Source organism: Lontra canadensis, unplaced genomic scaffold (assembly GCF_010015895.1).
Source record: "Lontra canadensis isolate GAN:19392208 unplaced genomic scaffold, GSC_riverotter_1.0 scaffold12, whole genome shotgun sequence".
Classification (NCBI taxonomy): Eukaryota; Metazoa; Chordata; class Mammalia; order Carnivora; family Mustelidae; genus Lontra; species Lontra canadensis.
Window position 1 is genome coordinate 18,195,126 of NW_022631006.1, and position 24,744 is coordinate 18,219,869.

The 24,744-nt window shown below is 39.3% G+C and overlaps 1 protein-coding gene across 1 annotated transcript in view; it reads left to right on the forward strand.

The window, feature by feature from the left end:
• ZNF106 (zinc finger protein 106) overlaps nt 1-24,744 on the forward strand; it is a 71,024-nt gene that overhangs the window by 26,322 nt on the left and 19,958 nt on the right. Inside the window, exons 2-10 of the mRNA XM_032856733.1 lie at nt 861-946; nt 5,514-5,575; nt 11,883-12,083; nt 15,027-17,201; nt 18,445-19,078; nt 21,206-21,275; nt 22,599-22,753; nt 22,838-22,898; nt 23,351-23,692. Of these exons, the coding sequence (XP_032712624.1) occupies nt 893-946; nt 5,514-5,575; nt 11,883-12,083; nt 15,027-17,201; nt 18,445-19,078; nt 21,206-21,275; nt 22,599-22,753; nt 22,838-22,898; nt 23,351-23,692 (3,754 nt within the window). The 5' untranslated portion in view covers nt 861-892. The remainder of the gene's footprint in view (nt 1-860; nt 947-5,513; nt 5,576-11,882; nt 12,084-15,026; nt 17,202-18,444; nt 19,079-21,205; nt 21,276-22,598; nt 22,754-22,837; nt 22,899-23,350; nt 23,693-24,744) is intronic.

The window sequence follows — 24,744 nt, forward strand, 5'->3', positions numbered from 1 at the left end:
AAAAAAAAAAAAAAAAAAAAAAAAAAAAAAAAAAATTATTTATTTATAAATAAATAAAATAATTAAGCAGTTAATAGGAGGATATAAGGAATGGGGAGCAAAAACAGTATTGTGTAGGTCAGGAAAGGCCTCCTTGGTGAAGCCACATTTCTGATACTGATGGAAACGAGGGAATAAGCTGTGAGGACCATAAAGACATCTTAGGGAAGCATGTTACAGGCGGAGAGAATAGGAAATGTAGAAACCCTAAGGTGGGGGAATCCGTGCTGTGATCAAGGACTAGCAAGGGGGGCAGTGTGACAGGAATGAAGTGATAGAGGCAGTGAGGTGGGGCGTGGAGTCAGAGAGTGGGAGAGGAAATAGATTTTGAGGCCCATGGCAAGGGAAGGACTGGATGTTGTATGAGCGAGATGGGACTCTGTTGGAAGATTTTGCACAATGACCCGACTTAAATTTTAATAGAATCCTGTTGTGAGAATCCTTGGCTACTGTTTTGAGAATAGACTAAGAAGACAAGAGTGGAATGAGGGAGGCAAGACAGTAGGCTGGTGGCTTGTGAGCGGACAGGTGAGCTCAATAGTGAGGAGGGGTTGGATTTGGGATGTATTTCAACCGGGGACTGACGAGATTTGATGATTGAGGGTGGATATGGGGTGAAAAAGAGGGATCAAGGTTGACTTCCAAAGTTTTTGCTCTAGGTACCCAGAAAACTTGAATTTTCATTCACCAAGATGGGAAGACTGGGAGGAACAGGGTGGAGGTGTGGGAGTTGCAAGACTGGGATTTTTAGCTCTGTTAAGGGGAATCTATGAAGTCATCCTGGGGGAGAAAGGTTACTAAATGTTACTTCCTCATTGCAGGTGTGACGTTGAGTGCTTCAGATCTGGTCATTATGGTACGAGAACGAAAATGCATATTGTGCCACATTGTGTACAGCTCAAAAAAGGTAATACGTAGAAGAGGGAGAATCTGTGGCTGTATGACGGATCCTTTTTTTTTTTTTTTTTTCAGAGACATGTGGAATTTGTAGATGGGTAAAAGCTTTTAACAGTGTCTTATTTATGCTTATTTCCTATATCAGAGTCTCATTCTGCCAATTTCTTTCTCTTTAGTGCCTCATAAAGCCAGTAACTATATTATTAAATCTCTACCCCAAATTTGAGGGTACTCAAAAGTCGATAATGGTAACTACTTTAGTTATACCAGTTATAGAGAAAAGACCTTAAAATTCGGTTTATTTGACATTATACTACTTTCTGATGAGCTAAAGATATTAGCATTTTTTTTGTCTGTACCTGCATTCTGTTTTCTGCCTTTGCCTGTGAAAAGTGCCCCAGAGAAGTGGTGTTAACAGTACACTGGATGTCCACAAGGTGGGGATGTTGCTCAAAGAAAAACCACATTTTTAAGTGCTTAAAGAATTTACCTGCGTGTTAGGGAAAACGCACTTTTTTTTTCTTGCCTTTGTCCTTTGCTTTCAAAGTAGTGCTGCTATCTTAACTACTGAGAAATTGTTTTCTAAGCTTTTAAGACGCTGTGGATTGTCAATGAAAATTTGGAGAACTGGGAAAATTATCATGAGCTAGGTTGGGGGGGGCGGGCGGGGGTTGAATGAACCTGGAAAAATGTTTGGGAGTAAGATGGTTTCAGAGAAAGAGAAGAGAGATATTGTAGGTGGGATAACAATATGTACAGAGATGCAGGGGTAGAATGGAGTCTAAGAGTTCTAGGAGTTCATGCGAAGGCTTATCTGATTAAGACAGTTTTGTACTGGGGATAGTGGGACTACAATAGAATTTGTAATTTAAATGCAGACAGTCATAAAATGTGTTGAATGCCAGACTGAGGGGTTCAATTATGATCCATCCAGTAGGCTGGGGAGAATTTTTTTCCCCCAATTTAGGATTTCTGTTAGTGATGGAATAATCAGTTGAGATTCTAAAATCATGTTTAATAATATAGGGGCTGCCTTTTATAAAAGTAAAAGAACTCTTTTAGGGTTTTTTTTTTAATAGATTTGTTCACATATTTTTTTTTAATTTTTTATTTATTTATTTGACAGAGAGAGAAAGATCACAAGTAGGCAGAGAGGCAGGCAGAGAGAGAGGGGACAGCAGGCTTCCTGCTGAGCAGAGAGCCTGATGTGGGGCTTGATCCCAGGACCCTGAGATCATGACCTGAGTTGAAGGCAGAGGCTTAACCTACTGAGCCACCCAGGCGCCCCAAACTCTTCTAGTTTTAAAAATTTTGACCAGGGTTTATGCAGATTTATAATAAGTAAAAATTCCTTATGGCTCCTTTCAGATTGGGGAGAAATGGGAAATTAAGAAGGTGTGAGAAGGATAGGCTGACATTCAGAGGTGTGGTGTCAGATTTTCGTGGAGTAGCAGCCTTGTCTAGTGATATCTCATAATTTTGCCATTTTAAGTCTTTCTGCATTTCTTCTACTCTGGTTTGTGTGTTTATTTATTTATTTAATAAGAATCACCTAGGATCCTTACTTCTTCTTCTTCTTCTTTTTTTTTTAAAGATTTTATTTATTTGGGGGGAAAGAGTGTGAGTGAGGGAGGGAACACAGGCACAGGGAGTGGGGAGAAGGAGAAGCAAGCAGGCTCTCCACTGAGCAGGGAGCCAGAGGAAGGGCTTAATCCCAGGATCCTGGGATCATGACCTGAGCTGAAGGCAGACGCTTAACTGACTGAACCACCCAGGTGCCCCTCTACTCTGGTTTAAAACATGTTTTCATTTCTTCATATTTTTCCATGGATCATAATGAAAAATCAAGAGTTGGAATTCTCCAACTTGATTTAAGTGTTAAGGTTGATGTGGTCTGGGGAATTAGCAGAATGGGTTAATTAAAAGAGATAATTCTGATACTGAGTTTTAGATTAACAACAACTAATGTTAAAGCGGTGCTTTCTGCTAGTCTCCCAAACTAGTGTAACCTTGATTTCTCCAAATATACTGTGGAGAAGAAAAAGAATCTAAAGTGCTCTAGGTGTGGGGAAAAGCTGTGTACTACATTCCTGAGTATTCTGATGCTCACTAATTTATTTTTTTACTTCAATTTTATTTTTTAAAAGATTATTTATTTATTTATTTATTTGAGGGATGCCTGGGTGGCTCAGTGGGTTAAGCCTCTGCCTTCGGCTCAGGTCATGATCTCAGGGTCCTTGGATCAAGCCCTGCATTGGGCTCTCTCCTCAGAGGGAGCCTGCTTCTCCCTCTCCCTCTGCCTGCCTCTCTGCCTGCTTGTGATCTCTGTCTGTCAAATAAATAAATAAAACCTTAAAAAAAGTTTATTTATTTATTTATTTGAGAGAGAGGGAGAGCACCAACAGGGGGAGGGGCAGAGGCAGAAGCAGGCTCCCCGCTGGGTGCTCATTAATTTATGGAAGACTGAGAAACCCTGGAGTTAAAAATACTAAAAAAAAATTCAGTTGTATTATTCAATGTTTTATGAATTTGTTCAACTGCCAAATCTTAAAAAAAAAAAAATTTCCTTTCTCCTCTTTCTTTAAAAAAGGGGATTACTCATTAATATTACAAGAACTAAATAGAAGCTTGGTAACTGAGCATTTGGGGATATTACTTTAATTCTTTACCTATGGATCTTTCCTAGCCTATTTTGAAAGCTCAGGTCCTTTATTCTTGAGGTTTTTTGCATTTATTCCTTAGAGCCGGGTGGGAGAGAATTTTGCATGTAAATTTAGGAAAAGATTTGTGAAGTGTCTAAATCAAAAATCACCCTAAAACAAATTTTGAATAGTAACATTTTTATAACTGAAGTAGGATACAGAATTGGTTTTTATATCATAGAATAACTTATTTCAGTGAATGCTGTCTTCATCCGGAAAGGTTTCATTGAAAGAAACAGAACCAGCTTAACTTTAACTCAATAAAAGGGGATTTGGCATATGTAAATCTAAGATTAGATTCTAAAGATCAAACAAAAGGATTCATAATGATTTGAGTAGGTGTTATATATTGTTCACCAATTTTTTTCATTCTTGATTATGTCACTAATTTGATTCGGCTTTCAGCTCTGTATGTGTTCATTCTGGTTACTGGCCAGTCAGTTGTAGGTGGGGAGGGATCACAAGTAAAGGTGTCCCCTCCAAGTGAAGCATTTATACAGATAGAAGGAAATGATAGTTTTCTTCAGTAAAATTGTCATTTAAAGGAAGTGTTTGGAATCACAAAGCTGTTTGTCACACTGTAGTAGATAATTTAAAGTAAGAATAGGTTACTGGGCTGTTGTATTCTTTTTGACAAATGAATTGTATATAATGAGAAATCTCAGTGCATTAAATGGTTACAGTGTGACGTGGTATTTAAAACTTTGGCTGTGGTGTCATATATTTCAGGGTCTGAGTCCTAGTTTGACCAGTTGATTATCTATGACTCTGAAAGGGCAAGACTGAATATTTTCACACCTATCCCTTCAATGCCTAGCTCTGTACTTGGTATTTAACAAGCAATGATAAATACAAGTGAGTTAGCTTCTGTGTATCCTTGTATCCTTATGGAATTAGTAATATTCCCTCAGCAGTGTTTTTTAGTTCATTTGAGGAAATGTTTGAGGCACTTAACACAGGGCACAGTTAATAGTAATACTCAACAATTACAATAACCCTTTATTATATATGTGAACAGCCATTCTCTAATTATGGTGTGCTGCCTATATATATGTCCCCATGACAAAGGGATAGACATATACAGCTGTTTTAGTTTTTTGAGGTGTGTGTGCATGTATGTGCACATTTTTAAGTGGAAACTCTTCCCACAGATTCCGTTTTCCTCTCACTAAGGATGGGATGGAGGTACAGGAGACCCTAGCAGATTTTCAAACAGTTCATTAGAACCAAACAAATCAGTTGCGGGAGAGTGGACAGTGAAGATGAGGGCATGATTGAGCTGTGTTCAGAGCAGTTTTAGAAAACTGCTGATCAACCACAGGGAAGTTCTGTTATATCCATAACTTCTACCTGGAATTAATATATCCATGTGTTCATTCAGCGAATGTTGACAACTGTATGCCAAGCCCTGGCCAAGACTTGATTAAGAGTTGCAGCTTATTTTTGAGAAACTCTCAGTGGAGTGGGAGAGTATGGAGAAAAGTAACCAATAGTTGAGAAGTTAAGTGATTTCAGAGTTCTTTTTTTAAATAACTTTAGTAAATTCTTTAACTTGGGATAGAATTTAGTAAACCCACATAGGTTTTTTTTTTTAAATCTTTGGCCTCCTAAAGACAATATACTTTCTGATCTTTTTGGAAAGCCATTTAAATAGGTTTTTCTTAATAATTCCTTTATTTAAGAATGAAACAATATCAAAAACATAGCTAAAGAATTACGAGGAACTGATTTCAATATTGAATTGAGAAGGGTAACCAGGACAAACACTTCTGAGACAAAGAACTTGAACCCCGATTATTGATTGAATAGAAAGAGAGGAATTTCTTTTCCCAAAGCAATGCCCCTTAGTTTAATCTGCTTTCTTTAATTTTGAAGGAGATGGACGAACACATGCGGAGCATGTTGCATCACAGGGAACTTGAGAACCTGAAGGGCAGGTATGGGAACGGCTCTCTTCCATCCACTTGTGACTGTCGGGGGATCTGAGTGCTGAGGGTGCCTGCTAGCTTATTTTATAGTAATCCTTCATGAATGAACATGGTCATATGACATAGAACTATCTTCTAGAATTATTAACAACGACAGTAGTTGTTTGGTATTCCAAAAGGATAAATCTTGGTGCGTCTCAGGTGTGTAGAATTCATAGCAGCTCTAAGTAGTAGGTTGCAACAAGGTGGTTGGGGATGAGCTAGTTCTCTAGTTACTGATGAGCTGGGTGGTTGGGGATGAGCTGGGTTTCTAGTTATTACCTTTTCTCATTCCTCTACCTCAGCCTTAGAAACTAAGACATTTCTATGTTACTGCCTCAGCAGTGTTACAAATTATTACATGCCAGAAACCTGTAGTGTTGTGGAATAGTCTGAGAAGTTCCGAGTCTGCTGAATAGGACTGAATCTCATTAGTGTAAATAAAATCTGGTTACAAACTTTGAATATCTAAGAATGCTATTTTGTGATGCAAAACTTGAGATGTTTAAAGGAAGAAAGTCTAATAAGTAAGCACCTTTAAAAAAATTAAAGGTAGCATATGTGTATATTCTTTGTCTTTTTTTTTTTTTCCAATCTATGGTTCTTTTTTGATGTTTTTGATTTGAATTTGGAGACAGTATGGAACAAAGAAACATTGGGAAACTGAGAAATATTTATTTTACTTTATTGCATGAATAATAGATAAAAGCTTTAATCATGTGGCCAGACTAAGTAATTTGAAGTTATTTGTATTTAAAGTAATACAGTTTTAGATTGTGTGGGCAAATTAATATGTTAGTAAACTTTCAGCGAATATTTAGCATATTTGTGGAATTTTTCCGTGGTCTCAGGACCTTACTAGATGAAGGTTAGGTCTTAGCAGCAGCATAAAAGAGGCTTTCATTCAGATTTAGTTTGGAGAATCCTTGTCATAATACCTTGAATACATATGATCTTTAACTCATTATCATTGGAAACCTATGAAATAGTCAACCTTTAATTCTCTAAATGGGTATTATCTTACTTAGGCCATTTCCAGCAGATTTCCTATTGGAATTCACCTTTTTCTGGGCTCTTTACCTGCCACCTGACTGTATTATAAATCAAACGAAATATATGAGGTCAGTAAATCTAGTTGTTAGGAGACAGGCCACTTTTATTCCAAGATTAATGCCTTATTTTCTCCATACATCCACTAGTCAGCTATTTAAAAATGTTAAAAAGATGTTTTGATTACTTAAGATAATTACTGTGTTCATAATGAATACAGAATTAATTGTATAAAGTAAAAAAGGTAGAAGTCCTCTCAGTCCTATATGCCCCAACCCCCAGTCCTGTTCCATTCTTACAGGAACGTCAACAGTTTGGTCCAAACTCTTTCTGTACGTGTATACATAGATTTCTGTTTCTATATAGACACATTTAGTCTTGTCTTATTAACATAACTGAGCTACATGCCATATACTTATTGTTCAGTCACTTTTTTCCTCTCTCTACCCCTCAGGTTAACTGTACCCTGGAGATTGTGTGTATCATTTTCAGTTTTTTGGAGCACAGTCAAATGATCAAGGAGAAAGCATTTAGAAGCCTCCGAGCTGACAATAAAAATGTCAACCTTAGCATCCAAACTCATTTTATTTAGAGGGGAGCACCTTAGTACTTGGCTTACTTGTAGTTTAGATACGGTAAGAACAGGTTTTCTATGGTTTCCTGGCCTATAATAAATTATAAACATGAGGGCAAAGCAGGTAGCAAGGAAAAACAACTGACAAAACTATAAAAAACAAGGTCTCAAAAATCATTTACTTACTTGGAGCACTTACTGTAGTGACAGATGGTGATCACTAGTTTGTACCATAGGGACAAATAATTACTGGTCATGATTTTTCCTTCCTCTCATCAGTTTGTGATTATTTTCTGTGGAATTCATGTTTAATTACTGCTTTTTGATGTTAAAGTTTTCTGTTTCTCTTTATATTTCTATCACTCTAATTTTCAGCTGTGATCTGGTTAAGGAATTTAAAGAGCATATTTTTAAGGCTTAGAATACAAATTTGAGAAGAAACTTCCTTTTTATTTTAATTAAATTTATTTTTATTTCAGTAAGAAATTTTCTTATTTGGTTCATAATTTTGGACATCTGGAACATTTCTCTCTTTTTTCCTGTGTACTTATTCAGATGTGTAGCCTGTTTCTACAGATAAATGCTATTAAAAGGACACAAACCTTTCTTTATCGACCAGCTGTTGTGGTATAGTTAGAGCAAGCTTAATAAAGAAAAGCTTATGGGTAGAATATCTTAAGGCTTTGCCTTCCACACATGAGAGGAAATTGTGTGGTAACAGGATGAAGTTAATTTGGGCCCTCCTTTAAATGTCCTGAGGACAGTTTTTGCCTTTATTAGTCAAGAAGTAAAGCAGTACATGTTCCCCAGTAATTACTTTATATAGTAATACAAAGCAGTAAATATTTTAACTGGTTATTGATCGAGAATTAGAAAGTAGCATCATTAAAATATTATTTAATTTGCCATTTACTTTTTAAATATGTGGTTTCCCTAACATCATACATAGAAGCATGAATGCCTATTGTATGTAGAACAGGTAATACACTTATCTCCAGACACGGACACATTTCGGTTTTAAGAGATGTGGTTGTCCTAAACCATTCTTTCCCTGGATAAATGTGAGTTCTCTCTTTTCTCATTTTGACATTTCTTGTAAAGATTCTCTCTCTCTTTTTAAACTAGAATTCATTTATGTTACACTTACTGCCTTTACTCTTGTGCGCCAGATCTCTTTAGGTGTTTTTCTATTAAATATAACTTTAGAGGACGCCTGGGTGGCTCAGAGGGTTAAGCCTCTGCCTTCAGCTCGGGTCATGATCTCAGGGTCCTGGGATTGAGCCCCCAGTCGCGCTCTCTGCTTGGCGAGAAGCCTGCTTCCAACTCTCTCTCTCTCTGCCTGCTTCTCTGCCTACTGGTGATCTCTCTCTGTCAAATAAATAAATAAAATCTTAAAAAAAATATATATATATACATATATAGTTCATTCTAATCCTCCAAAAAGCTTAAACCTATATATATATATGTATGTGTGTGTGTGTATATATATATATATATATATATATATATATATATGCCTTTAGAGTTCTGGTTAATATCCTTTCTTACAAGGAAAGCACATATGTTTTAAAAATCTGTGTTTGGGTATTTGTTACATATCCAACATATGCCTGTGCTTTGGGGATTGCAGAGTGTGTGGGTTTATGATTATGGATGTTTATTTTTAACAGAGTTAAATATTGTCTACACCGCATTCCTTAATATTTTAAACAGTGTGGTCTTCTAGTTATATCTGTAAAGGGAGAGGGATTTTGGTGGTTTGAACATAAGAAAAATTTTTTGCATTTTAGAAGGGTATAAGCAGGAATTTTATTTAAGAATGCCTTTAGAAAAGATGTCCTTGGGACTGCAATATATGGTTTAGAGTTCTCTAAGTTTTTATGTAGAAAAGTGGACTAAAACATTTTCCATAGTTTTAGAGACCTTAAAGCCAAAAAGATTTTCTAACCAGAAAATACAGTTGATTTGAATTTTCTTTTTAACTTTGTTTTACATTAAAAATCATATTTTTTTAAAGATCTTATTTATTTATTTGACAGAGACAGATCACAAGTAGACAGAGAGGCAGGCAGAGAGAGGAGGAAGCAGGCTCCCTGCTGAGCAGAGAGCCTGATGTGGGGCTCGATCCCAGGACCCTGAGATCATAACCTGAGCTGAAAGCAGAGGCTTTAACCCCGTGAGCCACCCAGGTGCCCCTAAAAATAATTTTTTTAAGTGAAGTGTAGTTGACACACTGTTACATTAGTTTTAGGTGCAAGACATAATGATACAACACCCTGCATGTTAGGCTGTGCTCACCACAAGTATGATTCGATTTTTTATGATAGCGTAAACCATCTGTTCTGGGTTAGTTGCAGTTTTCAGACTCTTCCAATGCTGGGCAGATTTATACTGATTTTTAACTTCTTTTTGTGTTACCTTGAGAAAAGATTTCTGTTACAAGTGAACACTTCATATGAACTACCATAATTCTGAGAGAAGAGTAAGGGTATCCTTGGCAAACTGGAGGAATTTGAGGATTATTCTTTAGTGGAAAATGCTCAGTGAAATAATAGGTTTAAGCTTTTTGGAGGATTAGAATGAACTAGAATATTGATATACAGGTTAATAAGATAATGAGGTGTTTGAGGGTCCCTGATCAGAATTCGTTAAATGAATCTTAATATCAGAGACTGTATTGTATCCAGAGCATTTGAGGTTACAAATTTCAAAAAAGTTAAAAACTTAGGAATTTTCTCCATTTTTCTGAGGTGTTTTCCATAATTCTTACAAGGTGAAAATCTTTTAATTTTTTTTTGGAAAGATTTTATTTATTTTTTCATGAGAAACAGAGAGGAAGGCAGAGGCAGGGGGAGAAGCAGACTTGCGGGACTCAATTCCAGGACTCTGGCATCATGACCTGAGTGGAAGGCAGACGCTTAACCCGTTAACTGAGCCACCCAGGCATCCACGTTTTGTTTTAATTTACTGGCTATTATTTCTGCTTTGTCATGCTAGACAACTGTAACCATATAGTTAGCGTGATGCCCAGAATTTAGTAGGTATTCAGCAAGTTTTTTTGTTTTTGTTTTTTGTAATGAATGATCAGGTCGTCAATAATAGAAACCATCTTATGGTAAATGAAGTGCTCAGTTTTGAGGTTCTCTTCTGGTTAATTGATGTGAATTCTACCATGTCTTTTTAGATATATGTGAGGGGAAGAAGGAACAGTGTAGTGCATGTGTGTGTGTGTATGTGTATCTGTCTTATTAAAGACAGCATGTCTTTTGTGTTGATTTTTTTTTTTAAGATTAGCGTTATGGGGAGAGAACCTTATCAGTGGAGAAAGCATCAACTTAAATCTTCTACATAACTACCCTTACCATTGTTTTCCTTGCATTTCCTGGTTACCTCCAATAACTGTTCCTCCTTCATGCTTTTCCTTTTTTTTTAATTTGCCTTTAGCTGAAAATGGTATTTAAGTTGGTGGCTTAGGTTACCTAGAAGAGTTACTCGTTTTTCCTGGGTGTTTCTCAAGTATCCATGGGATATACATTGTAGTTAGCTTCTGTTGGTAAAATAAATAAATGAGTGAGTGAATGAAAAATAGATATTGGCATAGGAAATGCAAAAATATCACTAGTGTAAACCCAAGAGAAGTGATACAGAGTTAAGCCCATTGAGCCATTATTGAATGGCTGTGACTGTCTGTTCATCACACTTATGGCCACAGTGTTCACATGTTTCCCATGGCTGCACAGACAGCTGAACCAATCAAGGGATTTCAGGAAGCTAAAAAAGCTGTTAAGTCATTCATCTACTACAGCTCTGGGTGTTGATTCAAGATTTTGGCTTCTTAAACTGGGCAAGTATGAGATTTACTATTGACTGTGTAAAGTAAAAGGGAAAAAAAAAATCTGCTCAGTTTCTTTCTGAACTTAGAACCGGGTTTTGCTTCTCTCTGAACTTTTGCATTTTCTGAAACTTGAGAAAAACCATTTGCCTAGCACAGCTGTTAACTTCCTACAATTGAAATGCTTTCCATTCCCTTTTAAATAAGCCCTTCTGAAGCAGAATGTAGGTCACATGTATCATAAGACCAAAAAAGTCTGCTGAGCTGACTCTTGTCATTTGCCCTGGGGTCCGGAATCTTCACATTCCAGGCAGAGCTCCCGTTGTTCCGATTTAGCTGCACGTTGGGATTGGCTAGGCTGCCTACCCTTCTCTCCACCCCTTAACTGTCACTGGGAGAAAGCTCTTGAGCCTGGGATAAAATGTCAGCGCTGTCACCAGGCTCCTGAGTGCAGCTGGCATCATGGGTGTGCTCTAGAGCAACTTCTGTTTGCTCTGAGCCCCCTGCCCTGCCTCCCCTTTCACCATGTTTCCTCTGGCAAGATTTTAAGTACAGCAATTCAAGAAGATTTCTCCTCCTAAACTACAGTATTCTGAAGTGTGTTGCCTCTTGATTGCTGGAAAAGAATCTTAACAATCATTTCAAAAATAACTTACGAACAAACTTACTAAAAGTGATGAAAGGAGCATTGAAATTGATTAGTACTAATCTTTCACTGTGCCAAAGTGCGCGGTGTTTTTCAGAGGAAACCGTAAAAGATCTGTTGAGTGTGCCATGCCAGTGGGGAGAATTGAATGTCCTTCATCTCCCTCTTTCCCTAGGGACAGTAGTCATGAGTGCCGAGTGTGTGGGGTCACAGAAGTGGGTCTTTCTGCATATGCAAAGCACATTTCTAGCCAGTTGCACAAAGATAATGTGGATGCCCAGGAAAGAGAAGATGATGGAAAGGGAGAAGAAGAGGAAGAAGATTATTTTGACAAGGAACTCGTTCAGTTAATAAAACAAAGGAAAGAACAAAGTCGGTAAGTAATGATTTTGATTTTTAAAAAGGCTGTCAGAAATAGGATATAATAGAGAATACATTTTCCATCTCTATACTTTTCAGCCTGTAGCTTTCAGACTTACTTTCATTGCAAAGGGTAGCTTGAGATTGCTGTCTTATGCATAAAAGGTCAGTGGAATCCTTCCTTGAACTACTGTACTGTCTGTTTTTTAAAAAACGAACTCGGGAAAAAAAACAAACTCAGTATTGCCTCTCTATAAAAATTAGCTACAGGTGCAAAATATCTGAAATTTTTATTGTGTTGATAACTATGTATATAACTGTTTTTGTTGGTTCCAATTTTTTTTGGACACCAGTGAGCTATTTTATTTAGTATCCAAAATTTCTAGTGGAAATGTATTAGTGTAGTATTTCTTATTACATTCATTAGGTAAAAATGTTTTGCCTAATATGAATTAACATGGTGCTTCTACCAAATTTGATTTATCCTTTATAATTTAGTGCTTCAGTAAATATTTATTGAATAAATTTGTATTTTACAGTGTCAAAATCAATATAAGTTTTCCAGCTTGTACTGTATAATTTGATACCTACATCTATAATTCAGGTGTTAGGCTTTTGTATTTTTGCAATACTGAGTTGTGATCTAAAGAGTTTAATTAACGAAGCAGAAATTTTCAGATTTCTTTTTCTTTTCAGTGAAGGAGAGAGCTGGTTAAGTGGTTGGATAATTTTTAAAGTCTTAGAATATAATAAACATTACAAATTCTAAAATCAAATTTCATTTTTTTAATTTTAAAGATTCTTTTTGAATACTAGTTTTATTTGATATATACTTCATTTTTAGTTAGAGGTTTAGCATAAAAAGTAGTTTTTCACTGTACATGCTGCAGGTGTTTTGAATAAGTGTTTTGAATAAGGAGACTTTCTTAGTCTCAAAATGTTGTAACAGCATGGTTCTTAAACCCCTTTAGTTGCTTTAGTCCTTCAAATGACATTGTTACTACTTTCAGTATTGCTGTAGTTTACTCGTTTTAAGGCTGTTGTAAGTCTCTAAGAGACTAACATTTATTTTTTCCTTACACACTTGTGCCATTATTAGCTTATCTGTATAGATGACTAAAAGTAAGTCAGATACAGCTTATCTGTATAGATGACTAAAATTAAGTCAGAAGGTAAAAGAGCTTCTCAGTAAATTAGACATTTATATCATAGTAATTATTCTTTGAATATTCTGATACCCTTCTTTGGTGATTTGTATATAGTCATCTACTTATTTCTGTAGGAAGTTTTTTTTTTCTTTTTTCCTTCCTGGGGTTTTTTGATGTAGGTTGCTTTTTCTGGGCTATGGATTTGGCTGCATGCTGTTGTTCCCTTGATCTAGCTAATTCAGGGCCATCTAGGAATTCTACTTTGTGACAGATTTATTGCCCGATTCTCTCATTTCTGGATCCCATAAGTGCAGCCAAGTCAGCCATCCAGTCTCCTTGGATGTCAAAAGTTGTATACTGCTTAGAAACAAAAGAGAAAAACGATTTGGTCAATGGTGCTACAAAAATCCTGCACATGTCTGTAATAACACTTGTCACCTTGGGACTTAGGGTCTCCTGTCTAGAAATGGTTGTGATTCATAATGTCAGTAGATGTTTGAACTTTGAGGTGAATTAACATTTAGTTCCGTCTTGTGAAAAAGGAAGAAATTCAAAATTTCCAAAATCTTAGAGACATTAGAAGCTTTTAGAACCAGTTCAAGTTAGTATTGCGTTTAAGTCCGATTAAGAGGAAGTGAGCCCAACAGCAAAACTTAGTTTAGGGATTTCCAGTCTCTCTGAGCTGCAGCGGAGAAGCATGTAGATGCTAGAGTCAGACTGCCAAGGTCCACGTCTCCACCGTGCTGCTACCTGGCTGTCTTACTCTGGGTAAGCTACTCAGCCTCTCCAGTGCTCGGTTTCCTCATCCAAAAGGTAGGAATAAGAAGATTGGCTTCGGGGCCATGAAAACTCAGTGAGATTCTCTATATGAAGTGCTTCAGAGGCCTGACAGTTGGTCGGTCCTCAGTATGTTTTAGCTGCTATTACTCTGTGTTTCGAGCACTCACCGCACACTAAGCCCTATGCCAGGCGCACCACGGGCAGTCTGTAGAGGAAAGTGGTTTTACATCTATTCCTGTGATGGTGACTTAGAATTACCCACGTGTCTGTGGACTCCATGGCTAATACGAATAGTTGAAACAGCTGCAGCTTTATAAAGCCCTCCAGCTCACTGAGCTCCTTATAGCACTGATTGCGGGCGCTGCTTATTCGGTGTGTGCTATTTTACTCCTGTTTGTGATCTCACTTTCTCAGCTAGGCTGTAAGCCTTCAGGAATGGGAACTATACATAAGAGTTCTCTTCTGCTCTAAACAGTCATTGGATGTGTGCCTCTGGTAAAGTGTTTATTAATGAAGGTGATGATGCAAAGTGAGATCTTAGCATTTAAAATAGGTTAAGAAACTGGGTTTTTGAGAAAGAACCTACAACTGCAAAAATCCACAGTATTAAGAGCAGCTGAACTTAAATTGTATTAACTCTGGTAACTAGCCAAAGCCACACATATAATTGTGCTTCTTTTCAGAAAGGGGCATAATGTAAAAACAGTAATTGGATGACAGGGACAAAAGTCCCAGAACCTGCTAAGAAAAATAGGAGCAGGAAAAGGTGGGTAGTATAAATGTGTTAGATTTTTAACATTTCTGAGGTGATAGCAGAAACAAGATAACGTTTAATGTCTAAATCAATGGTGAAAAAAAAGTTGAGCTGTATTAAAGATAGGAAAGCAGCCACTGTTAGAAATAAAAATAGACTCTATTATATATTCTGAGTAACTGAGGAGATAGGTAGTGGGGAAGTTTGATGTGCTCTGCCTCTAAAGGAAGCGTGATCATTTCTTTATATCTCTAATGGAAAACTGTTTCTCTTCCAGACAAGATGAACCTTCCAACAGCAACCAAGAAATAAACTCTGATGACAGGCGACCCCAATGGAGACGAGAAGACCGAATCCCTTACCAAGACAGAGAGAGCTACAGTCAGCCAGCATGGCACCATCGTGGACCTCCTCAGCGAGACTGGAAGTGGGAGAAAGATGGCTTTAATAATACTAGGAAAAACAACTTTCCACATTCTTTGAGGAATAATGGTGGACCAAGAGGCTGCTCTGGGTGGCATAAGGGTGTTGCAGGAGCCTCCTCAGCTTGGTTTCACAACCATAGTAATTCTGGAGGTGGTTGGCATCCAAATAGCGGAACGGTAGATTGGAGTCATAATGGTACAGGAAGGAATTCCGGTTGGCATTCTGAAGGAACAGGTGGCTTTTCCAGTTGGCATATGAATAGCAGCAACGGAAACTGGAAATCCAGTGTACGTAGTACAAATAGTTGGAATTATAGTGGCCCGGGAGACAAATTTCCAGCAGGCAGAAACAGAAATCCTAACTGTCCAATGGAAGACCTTGCTATGCTGTGGAACAAGAAATCTAAGTCCAACAAATACAATCAAGAGAGATATAGTTGGCAGCGACAAGAAAGTGACAAAGTTGGTACGGCTGCCGCATATAGAGGTCCTTCGGAAGGATTTACAAGTGAGAAGTTTCCTTCAGAAGGCTTACTCAACTTCAATTTTGAGCAGCTGGAAAGCAAAACTTCTAAACAAACAGATCCCATAGCTTCCAAAATGGGTGGGAAGAATGGCAGTATAGGGAGGGACAAGCTCCATCGCTGGACTCCTTACCCTTCCCAGAAGACTCTGGAATTACAATCAGGAATGAAGGAAGTCCCTGGTAACAAGGCAGAAGTGATAGAGAAGCCTTTTTTTGACTTCAGCTTGACAACTACAGGAACACCAGAGCCCCAGACTGACGAAACAAAGAATTCCCCAGCGCTGAAAACACAAAAAGAAACACAGAGTGGATCCCTTACTCACAAGGCCCCTTCTGACTGCGCTGCTTCTTACGAGGTGGTGAGGGATTCCCCCGTTACAGAAAAGCACGAACAAGAGCCTCACTTAAGTAAGATGCCGTCGCTAAAATCCGCACTCCTTCCAATTCCAGTCACCAAGTCAGTTCCTCAAAAGCCAGATTTAAAGAATCCCTCAAAAAACACCAAAACAAATTCTTTTTTTCCTGGAGAACACTCCAGTCCCTTGAACAAATCCACTATGGAAGACAGTCCTGGGTCTTACATAACCAAACTGCGAAGTTCATGTCCTCTTGTCTTAAAAGGGAATAAAGGTACATTTGGCACTCAGAGAGAACCTGACGAAAATTTCAGTGATACATTACAAAAAGCCAAAGAGGTGCTACAGTGTCATGAGTCATTGCAAAACCCACTTCTTGGCACTTCTAAAAGGACCAGGAACTTTGCAAAAGCAAGTAGGAATGTTGAAGAGTCTGAAAAAGGATCTTTGAAGATAGAGTTTCAAGTACACACGCTCGAAGATGAAAGTGATGGGGAGCTCTCTGACACAGAAAAGCATGGATCAAAAATTGGAACCTTGGGCTCTGCCACTACAGAAATGTTATCCTGCAGCACTCACATTGCTGATGAGAAAGAGGGGGATGACCCAAACGTGAAAACATGCAAAAAACTCTCCACCAATGCATGTACAGCTCATCCGAAAGAACCTGAGTTGCAAATGGCCTCTGCAGCCAGTCCATCCTCTGGCTTACTGCTGGACCTGAAGACGTCTCTAGAAGATGCGCAGGTGGATGACCCCATTAAATCTCACGTATCTTATGAAACAGAAGGTTTTGAGAGTGCTAGCTTGGATGCAGAGCTCCAGAAAAATGATCTAGGTCAGTCCTCAGGCCCTCTTCTGCCTGAACTCAGTAAGCTTGGCTTTCCTGCCTCTCTCCAGAGAGATCTAACCCGGCACATTAGTTTGAAGAGCAAAACTGGAGCACACCTTCCCGAGCCAAATCTCAATAGTGCTCGCCGCATTCGCAACATCAGTGGTCATCGAAAGGGTGAGATGGAGAAGGAATCTGGGCTCAAGCCAACCCTTCGACAGATTCTCAATGCATCTCGGAGAAACGTCAACTGGGAACAGGTCATCCAGCAAGTAACCAAGAAGAAGCAAGAGCTTGGCAAAGGCTTGCCCAGGTGTGTACCTCTTTTTAGTATCCCATTTCTCTTTCTTTTAAACTCACCCTTTGACCCTGGTCAAGGGAATTCTACTTACTAATTAAATGTTTGTAAGAAATAAATGTTGTATATGCCTGGTTGGAGTATCAAAGAGCAATTGCTACTCTGTAACAATAGCAATAGAGTGTTTCCTGCCAGGGAGTTCAGGTCACAAAGAAGCACATCAGCCTCTAAGGAATGAGATGGGAATGCACAAAAACTGATCAGAAATCCATTACTTTAGCTACAGGGGCCAGAGAGTGACAGCATGAGAGAGTGTATCTGTGGATCCATATCTACCTCTCACCCTTTTTTTTTTTTTTAAAGATTTTATTTATTTATTTGACAGACAGAGATCACAAGTAGGCAGAGAGGCAGGCAGAGAGAGAGGAGTAAACAGGCTCTCCGCAGAGCAGAAAGCCCTATGCGAGGCTCGGGATCATGGGATGCGAGCTCCGGATGCGAGGCTCTGGGATCATGACCTGAGCCGAAGGCAGAGGCTTTAACCCGCTGAGCCACCCAGGTGCCCCTCTACCTCTCCCTCTTAATGAGCGGTGTTTTTAAGTGTCACTATCTTGTTACCTATAAACCGTTACCCTTCTGTATATACTCTGGGCGTTGTATTTGTGATCACAAAATACTTGCTCTTAAGTACTTGTGTGGTATTCTGGTATTCCTAGGTGGAGGAGCTAGACTTTTCTGAACGGTAAAGCAGCATTCAACATAGGTTTGCTGTGTGAAAATCGGCCTGCTGTATTATAATTATACAGCCCTTCAGGCTCAATTTTTATCCCTGTTGAAATAGCATATTTATTGTGCACCTTTTCCATCACTCGAATATTGAGATTTTAAAGTTCTTGTTCTTAGCCTAGTGCCTGGCACTCATGAATGCTCAATAAATATTTTTGTTTGTTTGGCTTGGACTTATGGGCTGTTTAAAAATTTTTTGTTGTTGGTTCAGAAAAACTCCAAACTAATAAAACTCCAAATTTTTACTTCCTCAAATGTATTCTCATAACTGGGCACAAATCTCCAATTTAGTACTGGTTACATGGTAGTACTTACGGATGGTTATTTACTTTGTGTCTGGAACACTTACTAGACTGTGAGCTTCTTGAGGGCAGAAACCATCTTATGTATATTTGTAATCTCATTAAGTGGTGCCCCCTCTCCCCTAACATTGTGTGATTTGTGGGGCTTTTTCTTTGTTTTTTTTCTGAAGGTTTGGCATAGAAATGGTGCCCTTAGTTCAAAATGAACAAGAGGTCTTGGATTTGGATGGGGAGCCTGATCTGTCCAATCTAGAAGGATTCCAGTGGGAAGGCATTTCCATTTCTTCATCTCCTGGCCTGGCTAGGAAGCGAAGCCTCTCTGAGAGCAGCGTGATCATGGACAGAGCTCCTTCTGTGTATAGCTTCTTCAGTGAGGAAGGTACAGGTAAAGAAAATGAGTCCCAGCAGATTTTTTCACCTAGTAACTCTTTGAGGGCTGCCCAGAGTCAGACAACAACCATGGGCCTTAAGCAGGAAGTGACACCTGTGGCTGCCTCGCTCAGAACAGGTGAAAGGGCTGACAATGTCGCGAGTCCCAGGCGACATAGTGCGCAGTTGTCTTCTGACCGAATGATACCTTTGATGCACTTGGCCAAAGACCTGAACAGCCAGGAGAGTTCTACGCCATCTTCAGAGAACCAGAATACCCAAGAGAGTAATGGAGAAGGAAACTCGTTATCATCAAATACATCCTCAGCCCTCGGAATCTCCAGTTTGGCAGACGCAGCCACAGACAGTAGCTGTACCTCTGGGGCCGAACAGAACGACGGCCAGAGTGTGCGGAAGAAACGAAGAGCCACTGGCGTGAGTATGATTGCCCATGCTGGTTGTAGGGCATTTCATGGGGTGACTTGGCTGTTATAGGAAAGATTTAACTGTTTAATTTTCTCTGGGTAGCTGGGCTCCCTCTGCTTCCTGCTCTGACATAGGTTTGTGAGGCTCCTACTTTCATGTTCTTACCTATTTGTGTCTTTCACTGAGTAATTCTACTAAGTGAGATGTCATCAAATATGAATGTATAGTACTAGGAAAATATGAAGTCATCTCTAAAACTAGTCTCTAAGCCGGTGATTCTTTGTATCACCTGACTAAGGAGTAAGCCACGTCTTCAGCTGTAACCCTATTTTCACCATGCATTCTGAACTGCTGCTCAAGAAAGGCACTCTAGTGTTGCATTTGTAGGCCGTGAGTGCTTGTTAGACCCAGGACCGTCGGGCTCAATGCTAAGGTAGTTTTCATACTACTAGAGTGCGTCTATGTGAACAGAGTCTTAGAAATATTTTTAGTCTCTGTTACTCAGTGTTTTGTACCTCATATACCCAGCTTGGCCCTTTCAGAAGCCATTCCTTAACTGACACCACTTCTCTTCTGTCATCTCTGTTGCTAATACGGCCTAACCCTTTCAGGAACCCTTTCTGAAAAGAAGAAAGTTATTGGTAGTGATACAGTCTGGAATGTGACACTGGGAGAAAATGGGCTATATCCTTTATTTTTTATTTATTTTTATTTTTAAATTTTTATTTTTTTTTCACCTTCCATTTTTTTATGTTTGCATTTTTTTCCATTTTTAAATTTAAATTCGGTTAATTAATGTGTAATGTATTATTGGTTTCAGAGGTAGAGGTCAGTGATTCATTGGTCTTACATAATACCCAGTGCTCATTACATCACATGCCCTCCTTAATTAAGGGGCTGACGTAGTAAAGCAGAGTAGTTAAGGGCTTGGCTTGTAGACCTGGGTTCAAATCCCACTTTGCTTTGCTCCTTTGAGTTGAACACTGTAGTGATATTGTTCAGTGAAAGTTTGTACTGTAACAAAGCTCATATCTAGGGGCTTGTCATATAGACTGTGTAGCTTTTTGTTGTAAAGATTCTGTTGCAAAGATTTCCTAGTAAAGTAGAAACTGCCACAGTGAAATGAGGTATATGCATTATTGGCTTTGTCCATACTTCTTTTTTTTTTTTTTTAAGGTCTTATTTATTTATTTGACAGAGATCACAAGTAGGCAGAGAGGCAGGCAGAGAGAAAGGGAGGGGGAAGCAGGCTCCCCGCTGAGCAGAGAGCCCGATGCGGGACTCAATCCCAGGACCCTGAGATCATGACCTGAGCCGAAGGCAGCGGCTTAACCCACTGAGCCACCCAGGCGCCCCGCTTTGTCTGTACTTCTAACTATACCTTGTTTTACCAATGTGAAATGCTTTGCCTTAGCCGCAGTGCTTCACCACCTCTAGGATGCTAGGAAGGTGCTTGACCTCAGATTCTGTTCTGGGGGGGTGTTTGTTTGTTTGTTTGTTTAAATTTTAATTGATTTGGGGCACCTGGGTGGCTCAGTGGGTTAAAGCCTCGACCTTTGGCTCAGGTCATGGTCTCAGGGTCCTGGGATTGAGCCCCACATCATGCTCTCTGCTCAGCGGGGAGCCTGCTTCTCCCTCTCTCTGCCTGCATCTCTGTCTACTTGTGATCTCTCTCTCTGTCAAATAAATAAATAAAATCTTTTTAAAAAAAAGATTAAAAAAAGATTCTAATTGATTTAAAGGAGGGAGGGAGAGGGAGAGAGCTCAAGCTTGCGCACAAGCAGGAGGGACAGAAGGAGAGGGAGAGAGAATGCCCGGGCAGGCTCCATGCTGAGCACAGAGCCTGATGCAGGACTCAGTCTCACAACACCGAGATCATGACCTGAGCTGAAACTTGAAGTTGGACGCCTAACCAACTGTGCCATCCAGGTGCCTGTTTTATTTAGTTTTTTAATCATGTACATTCAGCTAATTTTTGAGTTCAGACCTTGTGCGTGAGATTCCTATTGTCCTGTTAGAGATGGTAGCAATAATGAAGAATGTTGTATAAATGGTCTTAGAATTGATTGTTTTTTTCCCTTCCTGGGTAATGGCCTGTACACATTTAATATTACTCAGTTTTCTTTCTCTTCTCAGGATGGATCTTCTCCCGAACTCCCAAGTCTTGAAAGAAAAAATAAAAGAAGGAAAATCAAAGGAAAGAAAGGTATAATGTGAAATATTCTGACAGAAATTGTTCTTATAGCAATTCAGCCTTTTTACACCTTGACACAGAGTATAGCTTGTGGTTATCAAACACTCATCCTCCATTTATTATTATTTTTTGACATTTTTGTTGTCCTGCTTAAGGGCATAGAAAAGTTTGATTTTCTACCATATCCAGTTACAGCTATAGGAGAAATACTTGATGCCACATAGACCCATAAGCTAATTGAGTTCAGTATAAAGTCAGAAAGTCTAATTGGTCTTTTTCAGTGATGGAGAGGAATAGGCCATTTAATAAAGATATTGTCTTCTCTTGGTAGTTTATAGCCATTTCTCTCAATTTCCATTTCTGAGATATCTTTGTTGCTTCTCTTACTTGAATTGAGGGAAGTTGTTAGAGTCGCTCTCTCATGATACACTTCTGTGATACTTGATTTTTCTAACTATGAACCCTTTCTGGTGTAAGGGCTAGTGTGGAAAGTAATTGGATGAACGTTGGGTGGTTGGATGTGATGGATAAGGTAGGATTCGAGGATGACCCCAGTTTCTGGCTGAGGCATCTTTGGGGATGTTGGTATCATTTGTAGAGCTAGAAAAGTCCATGAGAGGAGCAAGTTGAGGGTCAAGGAAGATGACAAGTTCCCTTTTGAATTCTTTGAGTGAAAGGATCTTAGAGATACCTCAGTAAAGATATCAAGGTAATAGTTGGGTATGTGGATCTGGAGTTTAGGGTAGAGATTTCCTGAATGGGAAGGATACAGACATTAAGATGACAAATACATACACGTGGTAGGACAGTTTACTTAAAGTAATTTAAATGTGCTATTTTGAAGTTATATTTTCTTTAGGACATTTTCTCTAATAAAGTGAACTATTTTATGTTAGCTAAGAGACTAGAAAAATATGAATTGGGAAGAGAGGGGAAGCTATTCACATCTGGAGTCTAACCTAAGCAAAAATCATAGGGAAGAGGGTGGTAGATAAAGGAAAAATGGGAAATGAAATGTACAACAGTTGCTTTGCCTGGGACAAAGATTTCACTTGGGAGGGAAGTGGTGGAAGATGGTGATAAGGTAAGATGGTACTATGTCGTGGCACACTTGAACCTATGAGTTACTTCCATCTTACCAATTCTCACTTTTGGGTTGGCTCTGACATCAGTCTTGACTATGTGACTTGTGAGATTGGATGAGTCTCCAGTGACCTATTGGAGAGAAAATAAAAGTTTCTCCTAGAGAATTGCTGTAGTTCTACCTTCTGAGGAGCTATCTTACTAAGAAGAAATCTCCAGTATTAAACTGAGCCTTATGGTTTCTCTTGGCAGAACGTTCTCAGGTTGACCAGCTGCTGAATATTTCTTTAAGGGAGGAAGAACTGAGCAGATCCCTGCAATGCATGGATAACAACCTTCTGCAAGCCCGGGCAGCCCTGCAGGCGGCATATGTTGAAGTTCAGAGGCTTCTGATGCTCAAGCAGCAGGTAACAGCTGATGGAACATTCAATGAGAACAGATCATCTCTAAAGTTGGATTTCAAAATGCCTAACCAGTTACTTTATTTTTAGATAACTATGGAGATGAGTGCGCTGAGGACCCATAGAATACAGATCCTGCAGGGATTACAAGGTATTCGGAGAGCATCTGATGGATTGGCTCCTCTGTAGCTTATTTCTTCGTTGTCTATACAGGGGTACTGAAGTAGTCATGGAAAGGTTGTATGTTTTCTCTCCTGTCTCCTTTTGGGGTGATTGCACACCCCAAAAATGCTTAGCAGCGGGGGCAGTATGTCACAGAAAGAGCCTTGGGTTAGGAATCAAAAGACCTGGGTTCAGATCTTGGCTCTTCTATTAGTAACTATATGACTTTGGGTAGGTCACTTAAAATTTAAAAATGGAATACTAATGCCTGTTCTGCCTGTGTCCTTGTTGGTCGTATAGATTTTATGACAACGTATTTCGAAGAATTATCAGGGACTTCAGAATTCTCTTGTAATGTTTAGAAATACAAATTGGCTCTGAAATGAGTGATTTTTCAGAAAACATTTTTGCATTTGTACGTACGTATGTTTCCCGTTCTAGAAACATATGAACCTTCCGAGCGCCCAGACCAGGTTCCTTATAGCCTTCCACGAGAGCAAAGGAACAGTAGATCTCAGACATCTGCTGATGCCACACTGCTGCCTACTCCCTTTTTCCCAGTTTTTCTGGAGCCTCCATCTTCCCACATGTCTCCGTCGTCCACCGGAGTCCCTCTCCAAGTAACCACATCTCCTACTTTCCAAGCTCATGGCACTGTTCCTGCTCCAGACTCCTCAATTCAGATTAAACAAGAACCCATGTCTCCTGAACACGACGAGGGTGTGAGTGCTGTGTCACAAGGCTCTTCTGGCAATGTGTCCAAGGAATTACCACAAGCTAATAGTATGTAAGCTTTTCTGTGGGTTAAGGACAACCCGGAAGTGGGTCTAGGGCAGTTTTAGGTCAATGATGTAGTCATATTTGCCCCATTAAAACAGAAGTTGCTAGAATTAATTTTTCTTGATTTCCTTCATTTAGGGAGGATTGCTTATTTATTTTTGAGAGAGAGAGTGTGTGTGTGTGCTTGTGGGGGAGGCACAGAGGGAGAGAGAGAATCTTTTTTTTTAAAGATTTTATTTATTTATTTGACAGACAGAGATCACAAGATCACAAGCAGGCAGAGAGGCAGGCAGAGAGAGAAGGATGAAGCAGGCGCCCTGCTGAGCAGAGAGCCAAATGCGGGGCTTGATCCCAGGACCCTGAGACCATGACCTGAGCCGAAGGCAGAGGCTTTAACCCACTGAGCCACCCAGGCGCCCAAGGAGAGAGAGAATCTTAAACAGGCTCCATGTCCAGTGCAGAGCCTGACTCGGGGGTTGAGCTCATAACTGTGAGATCAGTACCTGGGCTGAAATCAAGAGTCCGTCACTCAACTCACTGAGCCACCCAGGCATTTCTACGACGATTATTTAAACATCAGTAATTTTCCTCAATTTCCCTTAATTGGGATTACTAAATTGACTTTGCATTAGCACCTAAAAAGTTCCATAATGAGGATTGGTGCAGAATTATTTTTTTGTGAGATGAGTGGAGTTGAAGTTACTCAGTCAACTTCCTAGATAAGCTATATCCTCTGAATTTCTTAGCACTTACCTTTACCATTTAAAGGCAAGGCAGGTTTAATATAAGCCTGAGAGAGGTGCTCATGATGAAAGGCAGAGGACAATGGAGTTGGAATCATTAACAGGAACTTGAGTGGTTTTGAGAAATAGCCAGTTTTTACTCTTTTCATAAACTACACCCACCTGGTCACCATTTGAGAATAACTTCTAAGCTATTTTTTTTTTTTTAAGATTTTATTTATTTATTTGACAGAGAGATCACAAGTAGACAGGCAGGCGGAGAGAGAGGAGGGAGCAGGCTTCCTGCTGAGCAGAGAGCCCGACACGGGACTT